Genomic DNA, 10,909 nt, shown 5'->3' with positions numbered 1-10,909 from the left:
TAAAATTTTAAAAAATAAGTTTATATTAATTAAAAAATGGTTCCGTGATTGAAGTCTATGTGTTAAATAATTAAATATTTATCTTGATATATCTCCCTATTGAAAAACATATACGGAATTGTCTAAAAATATTTTTAGACAAGCATATCATAACTAGTGGCATTACCAATCATCATGGTGATACAAGATTAATACTCATGGCAAAGGTTGCATCATTCGGCTGACCAGTGCCAATGACTCTGTTGAAACCTGTTTTTATCACTTTGGGAACTTATGGCCCCCACAGCCTTGAAAGTTGAAACCTGTTTCTTTCATATTGACTGCATGTTGTGGAAATTGTATCACCCTGTTTTGTCCTATTGTTATTATTATTACCCTATCTCTACAGTTTACCATGTATGTTATTTTTTATTTGAATACTCAATCACCGGTCATTTATATATTGGCTGCTAATGCGTGTCACATGCACATGTTCGTTACTTGTCACCACCCACACCTTGTATATTTATCATTGAGATGAGAAGTGTTATTTAATTTTACAGTTATACATTAAGCCAATATTTGATATTATCAGAAGATGGCCAAGGAACAATTGCAGGTGCTGAATGCACTTGATGTTGCAAAGACACAATGGTACCACTTCACTGCTATTGTGATAGCCGGGATGGGCTTCTTTACGGATGCTTATGACCTCTTTTGCATCTCCCTAGTCACCAAGCTTCTTGGCCGCTTGTACTATTACGATGGCTCCAACAACCCTGGAGCTCTTCCGTCCAACGTCTCCTCTGCCATCAATGGTGTCGCATTCTGCGGCACCCTCGCCGGCCAACTATTCTTCGGTTGGTTGGGCGACAAGATGGGAAGGAAGCGTGTCTACGGAATGACACTCATGCTCATGGTTATTTGTTCCCTTGCCTCCGGACTCTCCTTTGGAAAAGAGCCTAAATCTGTTATGGTCACTCTTTGCTTCTTTAGGTTAGTATCAATAACTTATTATTCTTATACCTTATTTCTTGTTCTTAGAGTATAAATATGTAAGTATAGATTTTCGTGCAGTTATCAAAATTAGATAATTTAATACATTTCACTTAATAATTTTTAAGTATCAATTTCGACTATCAACTTGGTACAAAGAAAATGTGCATGCAAGTTTCCAACCATAACTTATTATTATTAGTTGATTTATTTGTCCTCGTTATAGGTTTTGGCTTGGGTTTGGGATTGGGGGCGACTATCCTCTCTCTGCAACCATTATGTCTGAGTATGCCAACAAGAAGACACGTGGAGCATTCATCGCGGCGGTCTTTGCCATGCAGGGATTTGGAATCCTTGCCGGTGGCATGGTTGCAATCATTGTTTCGTCCATTTTCAAGGGACTGCACCCTGTTCCGGCGTTTGAGTTCGACCACGTGGGGTCCACCGTTCCGGAAGCCGATTACGTTTGGAGGATAATCTTGATGTTTGGCGCGCTTCCCGCTCTTGCGACGTACTACTGGAGGATGAAGATGCCGGAGACAGCAAGGTACACGGCCTTGGTGGCGAAGAACGCAAAGCAAGCAGCTTCGGACATGTCCAAGGTTCTTGAGGTTGAGATTGAAGCAGAGCAAGAGAAGATTGAGCAGCAAGAAACAGGGGGAGGCAACGATTTTGGATTGTTCTCGAGAGAGTTTGTTAAGCGGCATGGACTGCACCTTGTTGGAACCGCCACAACTTGGTTCCTTTTGGATATTGCTTACTACAGCCAGAATCTGTTCCAGAAAGATATCTTTAGTGCCATCGGTTGGATCCCACCGGCTAAGACAATGAACGCAATTGAAGAGGTTTACAAGATTGCGAGAGCACAAACTTTGATTGCACTGTGCAGCACTGTACCGGGCTACTGGTTCACCGTGGCACTCATTGATAGGATGGGGAGGTTTGCCATCCAGTTGATGGGATTCTTTTTCATGACGGTTTTCATGTTTGCATTGGCAATACCTTATCATCATTGGACCTTGAAGGGAAACCAGATTGGCTTTGTTGTGATGTACTCACTGACGTTCTTTTTCGCCAATTTTGGACCCAATGCAACCACTTTTGTGGTCCCTGCCGAGATCTTCCCTGCTAGACTTAGATCAACATGTCATGGCATTTCAGCGGCTGCAGGCAAAGCTGGAGCTATGGTTGGTGCTTTTGGATTTATTTACGCTGAGAAAGGAATTGGTGTTAGGAACACCCTTATAATCTTGGGTGTGGTTAATGTCTGTGGCTTCTTCTTCACATTCTTGGTTCCTGAATCCAAAGGAAAATCCCTGGAAGAAATGTCTGGTGAGGCTGAGGAACAACAAGCTGTGGATAATAATGTTGTTTAAGCTTATAAATAATTATGAATCTTTATGTACATGCATGGCTGAATAGCATTTACTATGTGATTTTAATTTAAGACGATAGTATAGCACATCATGGAGTCTTATTTTAATTATTAATTATTATAGACTTGAAAAAGAGGGTAGAAAAAGAGTATATATATAGTGTGTAAAAATATGGGGAGTTGTACAATATATAAAATAGAAATAAAATTGAAATTAACAATTAAATTAATTAATTACTAATAATTTTAAATTTAAAATTTATTAAACTAAAATAAAATAAAAGAAATTAATTTCGCTAAGAAGACAATAAAAAATTAAATAATATGAATAATAGACTCTAAATTTGGTCTAATATAAAAAATTAATTCTCCCAATTCTAATTTATCAAAAGAATCACCCAAACACCTTCTTTCGATCCCTTCCAAATCGTCTGCCACCCCCACTCTCATCAATTATTGCACCTCTCCGGCGTTAGAAGCTCCCTCATCAGCTATCATCGTCCACCCCTGTAGCCCCTTCTTTTATCACTGTCGCGGGATCGTCATCAAACAACCATCCACGTCTTTATTAAAATAATTATCCAGCAACCTAGTAAAATAAACATCTAACATTTGTTAATTATATATACTTATACTAACTATTTTCGTAATAATTACAAGAATTATTCTTCACATAAAAGCATTTTTTTATATAAGTCATTTATATTCACGTGCTTTTATGTTTTTCTTCTTGCCTTTTTTTCTTCTTCTTTTTAATTTCTCTTTCGTTATTGTCGTCGTTAACACCACCTCTTCCTTTTTTCATTGGAATTTCTTCTGCTCTTTTCTTTTTCTCTTTCTCTTCTATCATCAGTTATCTCGTTGTTGAAGATAATAAATAATTCAGATTCAGATTGTCAATTGAACTAGAACGAAATTAATTATTGTTTTGAATCCAATCAAGTGGCTGAGGTGTGATTCAATTCAGAAAAAAAATATAGCATTAAAGGAAATATTTTTCTGTATTTGCAGCAAATTTGAGTGTAGCACGAAAATATTTGGGTACATTTTTATTCTAATAAGTTTTGCATAATTCAAAATTCTTCCTCTTCCTCCTCTTCGACTTCTATTGTTTCTTCTTTTTTTTTTTCTTATCATCATCACCATCTTCTTCTTCTTCTTTTTTTCTTATTCATCTTTTCTTTTTTATTTTACCTTCTCAAGTTTTTTCTTGTTTTACTCTTTTAACAAAAAAAATAAATAAAAAAATCAAAAAAAGAAGAAAAAGAAACACATAATACTGTAAAATTACTTGGAAGAAGATGAACTTACATTCATTTACCTAAAAGAAAGAAAGAAATAAGGAAAAAAAGAAGAAGAAAAAATGCAGCATTAGAGAAAATATTTTTCTGTATTGCAATAAATTTTGGTGTAACACAAAGATATTTGGGTATATGACGAAGATATTTGGGTGTATTTTAAAGATTTTTAAGTGTAATTTTTATTCTGATAAGTTCTGCATAATTCAAAACTCTTTCTCTTCTTCCTCCTCATCTTCTACTGCTTCTTCTTTATCTTTTTATTTTGTTTTCTTATAATCTTTTTTGGGAGAAAATTTAAACAAAGAAGAAAAAAAACACATAATGTTTCAAAATTAATAAAAAGAGGAGGAGGAAAAAAATGCAGCAACAACAACAGTAATAAAAAATAACGATGAAGATGAAACACATAAAGAAAAAAGAAGAGAAACGCAAAGAAGAAGAAGGAAGAAGAAGAGGAGAAGGAGAAATGCGGAGAAAAAGAAGTGTCTTCCATAGTGGTGAGTGAGAGCGCGCTTTGAAAACGGTTGAGTGACGCGCGTGTTATCACGCTTCAGTAGGTGAATGTAGTTTTTTATTAGACTTGACTTAACTTGTTAGACTTGTAATTAAGCCAAAAAGGCTTGTATATGTAGCATAACTCTTTTTTTTGAAATAAATAGCTCAACACACAAGGCGGAGCATACAAAATTCAAACTGCAATAAGTACAACTAAAAATAAAGATTACTAACAACTGAAACAGGTAACGCAACCCCTAGTCATCTTCGGCATTGCCATCAACAACCAAAGGATGCACCACCAATCCACTCGTCGGAGAGCACAAAAGACCTGTTAGTGATTTCCTGTATTCCTGATCCTTTATTCTGGAACACCCGATTATTTCTTTCCAGCCAAATCGCCCAGATTACAGCAAAGAATCCAATCAACCACCTCTTCCTTCCATCCTTTCGTGGTGCAACAGTCGTCCAGCTCTCAAAATGTTGCTTTAGTGTACCGGGTACAGACCATTGTCGTCCAAGAGCATAAAGCCAAGCACCCCACACCTGCCATGTGACCTCACACCCAAGAAACAGATGAAAAGCAGACTCATTAGACTTACAGCATAAAGCACATAAATTATCAAGCGGGTTAATGACCCCTAATCTGCATAGTCGTTCTTTGGTATTCACCCTCTCAATCAGAACAAACCAAGAAAATAATTCGACCCTTGGTGGGATGAAACCCCTCCAAATAGCACTAGTGAAGCTATAGCTTGTTACTTCCTCCGGAAGGACTGCCTCCTGCATTACCTGGACAAAGGATTTAGTAGAGAAAATACCAGTTCTATCAAATTTCCAAACCACTCTATCCTCTCTCTCTGTTACTAGCTTAACTGAACGTAGTCTCTCATGCAGTTGGTTCAAAAGTTCCAGCTCCCATTGGAACAACTATCGCCTCCACTGAAAGCTCCATAACCACTCTAACCCATCCCAAAACCCGCAGTCACCTATAACAGATCCTTTAAGGTTTGAAACCGAGAAGAGTCTAGGGAACACATCTTTCAAGACACCACCATTTAGCCAGTCATCTTCCCAGAACCTGATCGTCCTACCGTTTCCCACTTCCATTGACAAGCCTCTAATCATCTGCTCTCTGATTTGTGGCTCTCGAATTTGTAGCTGACAAATGTCTCTCCACGGACCCCCTCTTGAAGGCATAGGTTGACCATGTAGCATCTCAGCCGGATTCATGTTATTACAAGAGCACACTACTTTCTTCCATAAGGGACAGTCCTCTTTCGAGAACCTCCACCACCATTTGAATAAAAGAGCTGTATTACGAACCACAGCATCTCCCACTCCCAATCCACCTGCCTTTTTAGGGGCCATCACTACATCCCATTACTCCACAAGAATCATCTTTGTAGGGAGATCAGTTTCTCTGCTACTGCCTTTGGCATCTTGTACAAACTGAGATAGTAAACAGGCAGGCTATTAAGAACCGATTTAATGAGTACCAGCTTACCCGATTTATTAAGTGTTTTTGCTTGCCACAGACTCAGTTTCTCTTCCACCTTATCAATCACTGGTTTCCACGTCTTAACTAGCCTCGGGTTTGCTCCCATAGAGATGCCAAGGTACCGGATAGGGAGTGAGGCCTCCTTACACCCCAGCAAGATACACATCTTTCGCACCCACCTTTGTTCACAATTAATCGGAATGAAGCTGGACTTGTCAAAATTAATACTCAATCCCGACATCAGCTCGAAGCAACGCAGTAGTCGCTTGTAATTCCGTATGGTTTCTTCCTCTGGTGGGCAGAAAAGTATCGTGTCATCTGCAAACTGTAAGTGTGATAATGCAATGTTATCCCTGCCAACCAAGAGCGAGGCTATGCGCCCATTCCTAACCGCCTCCCCTATCATTCTATGAAGCACGTCAACGACAAGTACGAACAGAAAGGGAGATAAAGGGTCCCCTTGTCGTAGGCCCCGTTCCATTTTGAACGGCTTAGAGGGAGACCTATTAATGAGCACTGACATAGATGCCGAACACAGACATTCCTTAATCCACCCCCGCCACCTGTGTCCAAAGCCCATCTTTTGCAGCACTATATCCACAAAGCTCCATTTGACCCTATCATAAGCCTTCTGAAAATCCAGTTTAATTATCGCTGAGCTTCTTTTCCTTGACGTTAGCCAGTGCACTGTTTCACAAGCAATTAAAGCCCCATCATGAATTTTCCTACCCTGTACAAAAGCAATCTGAGTCTCGCCTACCAGGTCCGGCATCACTTTCCGCATCCTTCGAACCAGCACCTTAGAGATGACCTTATAGACACAACCCACCATACTGATCGGCCGGAGATCCTTTATTTCTGTAGCTCCAACAAATTTTGGTGCCAGCGCCACCCATGTGACATTTGAACCCGCAGGTAGCACTGCTGAATGGAAGAACCCCAACACTGCATCCGTGAATTCCCTCCCAACTTCTGGCCAACACCTCTTGATAAAATTCATGTTATACCCATCGCATCCTGGAGCTTTTGTTGTCTCACAGTCCCACACTGCAGACTTTATTTCTTTAGCACTCGGCATCTGTTCCAGTTCTATTGCCTCGTCCCCATTTATTCATCTTACTAGCCTTTCCCGAAATCCAATATTTGGTGATTTCTCCTGATGGTATAACTCCTTATAGAATTCTCGTATAGCAATCTTGATTCGAGATGGGTTCCACACTAAGCGTCCATGGATCCTTAAGGCATCAATCCGATTGGTCCTTCTCCGAGCCGAGGCTAAGTTGTGGAAGTATCTAGTGTTTTTATCCATCTCCTTAGCATGCCTGGATCGTGACATCTGCTTCCAATGTATTTCCTTCCTGACATACCATACTTTGCACGCGCTCACAAGTGCCTTTCTTCTAGCCTCCGTTGTTCCATCATAAACTCCATTGCTCACCAAATCATCAACTTTCCTGATCTCCTCTTCAAAATTATTTATTCTCCTATCCAAATTACCAAAGTGCTTTCTATGCCACCTGCCCAGTGGTAGCGTCAAAGCCTTCAACTTGTCCATCAACTGCATCTCCCCTAGGCACCTCAACTCCTCCTTTACCATCCTCAAAAATCTCTCATGAGTAAACCACGCATCCAGGCTCCGAAAAGGTCTCGGCCCCTATCCCAACCTTGTGACATTCATAATCATTGGACAATGGTCTGACAAACCTCTTGGGCCTTCTCGTAATCTTGTTTTAGGAAACTCTTCTAACCACTCCAGACTAACCAGGACTCTATCGATCCGACTACATGACTGGCCTCTGTACCAAGTAAACTGACGATCAGGTAAAGCTAGGTCCATGAGCTCCATATCGTTAATCCAAGATTTAAACTCTACTGCAGATCTTGGCAACGAAGTAGATCCTCGCCGTTCTTCCACTTGAACAATCTCATTAAAGTCCCCCATAAAACAGAGAGGGACTTGACATAAGCCTGACAAGAAACTCAACTCTTCCCACACAACAAGCTTACTCTCTCGATCATGCTCACCATACACTAAGCAGAACGCACACCGAAAATTATTCTTTATCATCACTCCATCTACACATAACCACCTACCACCCTTATAACAGTTACTTAATTTAAACATCGTCATATCCCACATCAACAACAGTCCTCCAGACGCCCCTTTCACTTCCACAAACTCCCACCCGGCCCCATCATTACCCCACAACTGCATAACATCAAACCTAGTTACCATATCTTTTTTTGTCTCTACCAACCCAAGCATATGCAAATTGAACTTCTTTCTAAAGGTTTTAACCATACTTAACTTGCCAATCCCCGCCAACCCCCTAACATTCCATGAAGCAAAACTCATTTGAAGCTTGATGTACACACCTTTTTCTTATTTTTCGGACGACTTCTTCTAGCTTTCTCTTTCTGTTTAGCCTGCTTATTCTTCCTTGCTATTTCCTCATTCTGAGCTTTAAGGATTTCCATAATATCCTCTTCCTCATCGTATAACTCGACTCCAGATTCCACAGCTAAATCCCATGTTTTCCTGTTTTCTTGCACTATTTCCATCCTTTCAATTTCAGACGTTTCAGACCAGCGTCACTTCCAACCTCAGTTTGTTCCTCCCCTGTACCATCTAACACTTCCCCACACCCACCATTCCCCTCCACCGCTTGCTGCATTGTACCGGCAGGTTCCCCTGCCATGGGATTACTGCCAGCTGTGGCAGTTGGTACACGACTTTGGTCCTGGAAACAATAATCATCGCATATTGGTTCCGCAAAGAACCCCAGCTTCGTTCCACTGCCACTTCCTCCTTCCACCCGGTCATCCCCACCTACCCAACCCGTTTGTCGCGTTTCATCAGCCCTCTCACATTCAGCAATCCTCAACCAATCTCCCCGTCCCTGGCTCCCTATCTCCAACCCCCCATCGATCCCATGTAAACCTGCCACACTGATGAGCGGATATTTTATACGCTTTTTGGGGTTAATTTTATATAGTTTTCAGTATGTTTTGGTTAGTTTTTAGTTTATTTTCATTAGTTTTTAGGAAAAATTCATATTTCTGGACTTTACTATGAGTTGTGTATTTTTCTGTAATTTTAGGTATTTTTCTGGCTGAAATTGAGGGAGCTGAGCAAAAATCTGATTCAGGCTGAAAAATGACTGCTGATGCTGTTGGATTCTGACCTCCCTGTACTCAAGGTGGATTTTCTGGAGCTATAGAACTCGAAATGGCGCGCTTCTAATTGCGTTGGAAAGTAGACATCCAGGGCTTTCCAGCAATATATAACAGTTCATACTTTGTTCAAGGATAGACGACATAAACTGGCATTCAACGCCAGAAATGGATCCAAACCTGGCGTTGAACGCCCAAAACAGCCTTATGCACGTGAAATGTTTAAATCTCAGCCCCAGCACACACCAAGTGGGCCCCAGAAGTGGATCTCTGCACCATCTGTCATAGTCCACTCACTTTTTGTAAACCTAGGCTACTAGTTTAGTATTTAAACAACTTTTAGAGACTTATTTTGTATCTCATGACATTTTGAATCTAAACTTTGTACTCTTTGATGGCATGAGTCTCTAAACTCCATTGTTGGGGGTGAGGAGCTCTGCTGTGTCTCAATGAATTAATGCAAGTATTTCTGTTTTCTATTCAAACATGCGTGTTCCTATCTAAGATATCCATTCACGCCTAACTATGGAGAAGGTGATGATCAGTGACATTCATCACCTTCCTCAATCCATGAACGTGTGTCTGACAACCACCTTCGTTCTACGTCAGATTGAATGAATATCTCTTAGATTCCTTAATCAGAATCTCCGCGGTATAAGCTAGATTGATGGCGGCATTCATGAGAATCCGGAAAGTCTAAAACTTATCTGTGGTATTCCGAGTAGGATTCAGGGATTGAATGACTGTGACGAGCTTCAAACTCGCGAGTGCTGGGCGTAGTGACAGACGCAAAAGGAGGGTGAATCCTATTCCAGCATGATCGGGAACCTCAGATGATTAGCCGTGCTGTGACAGAGCATTTGGACCATTTTCACAAGAGGAGGGGATGTAACCATTGACAACGGTGATGCCCCAACACACAGCTTGCCATAGAAGGACGTGCGTGCGTGAATCAGAGAACAGAGGAAAGCAGAGATTCAGAAGACAAAGCATCTCCAAAACTCCAACATATTCTCCACTACTGCATAACAAGTAACTTTTAACCCATGCTCTCTTGTTCATTCGAAATTCAACTGATAAATATAATTGACTTCCTGACTAAGAATTGCAAGGTAACCATAGATTGCTTCAAACCAACAATCTCTGTGGGATTCGACCCTTACTCACGTAAGGTATTACGTGGACGACCCAGTGCACTTGCTGGTTAGTGGTACGAGTTGTGAAAAGTGTGATTCACAATTCGTGCACCAAGTTTTTGGCGCCGTTGCCGGGGATTGTTCGTGTTTGAACAACTGACGGTTTATTTTTTTGCTTAGATTAGGAAACTTTTTCTTTTTGGTTTAGAGTCTCTTATTATTGTTCTTGGTTAAAAATATCCTTCTTCAAAACAAGTGTTACATTTACTGCCCAATTGGCTAGAGCGTTGGTCTAAGTCCGTGGCAGTTTGGTACACTCCTTTTAAAACCTTTTTCAAAAATAATATTTTCTCTATTGAATTTTGTGCCAAACTTTAAGTTTGGTGTTTTCTTGTGATTTCCCTTGATTTTCAAAAATTTTGGTTTGGTTTTCTAAAAATTTTAAGTTTGGTGTTCCTTCTTCATGTTCTTGTGTTCTTGTGAGTCTTCAAAGTGTTCTTGAGTTTTCCTTGTGTCTTGATCTTAAAATTTTTAAGTTTGGTGTTCCTTGGTGTTTTTCCCTCCAAAATTTTCGAAAACAAGGAGCATTAGATCTAAAAATTTTAAATCTTGTGCTATTTTATTGTTTTTCTCTTTCCTCACTAAATTCAAAAATATCTTTTCTCTCTAATTTTAAAACAATTTTCGAAAATTATTTTTAAAAATCCAGTTTTTTTTTCAAAATTTAAAATCTTTTCCAAATCATATCTTTTTCAAAACTTCCTTACCACTTTCTCTCTCCTCATTTTTTTGAAAATCTTCACCTATTTTTATTTATTTTATTTTAATTTATTTTCGAAATAAATAAATAAATAAATAAATAAAAATAAAATTTTTACTTGACATCATCTCCCTTTCTCCATCATGGATCTAAGTGGAAATGAACAGTCCAGGAGGACTTTGGGGTCATATT

The 10,909-nt window shown here is 39.7% G+C and overlaps 3 protein-coding genes across 5 annotated transcripts in view; 1 reads left to right on the top strand and 2 right to left on the bottom strand.

The window, feature by feature from the left end:
* Positions 1–2,437, top strand: part of LOC107619226 (inorganic phosphate transporter 1-4-like) — a 6,962-nt gene extending 4,525 nt beyond the window's left edge. Inside the window, exons 2-3 of one of the 3 annotated variants that reach the window (XM_016321476.2) lie at positions 543–975; positions 1,202–2,437. In XM_016321476.2, coding sequence (XP_016176962.1) covers positions 578–975; positions 1,202–2,351 — 1,548 coding nt within the window. In that variant the 5' untranslated portion in view covers positions 543–577 and the 3' untranslated portion in view covers positions 2,352–2,437. The remainder of the gene's footprint in view (positions 1–542; positions 976–1,201) is intronic. The other 2 variants (XM_016321478.2, XM_016321477.2) reach the window with 2 other exon arrangements.
* On the bottom strand, positions 4,426–4,935 carry LOC107615828. Its single transcript, XM_016317852.1, has one exon. It carries the CDS (start codon positions 4,933–4,935, stop codon positions 4,426–4,428), a length of 510 nt encoding a protein of 169 aa, XP_016173338.1.
* Positions 6,759–7,883, bottom strand: LOC107615829. The gene is made up of 2 exons (XM_016317854.1): positions 7,410–7,883; positions 6,759–7,301 (listed from the first exon to the last, which is right to left on the bottom strand). Exons 1-2 carry the CDS (start codon positions 7,881–7,883, stop codon positions 6,759–6,761), a joined length of 1,017 nt encoding a protein of 338 aa, XP_016173340.1.

This window comes from Arachis ipaensis, chromosome B09 (genome assembly GCF_000816755.2).
Source record: "Arachis ipaensis cultivar K30076 chromosome B09, Araip1.1, whole genome shotgun sequence".
Classification (NCBI taxonomy): Eukaryota; Viridiplantae; Streptophyta; class Magnoliopsida; order Fabales; family Fabaceae; genus Arachis; species Arachis ipaensis.
This window is presented reverse-complemented; position numbering and strand designations above follow the sequence as displayed.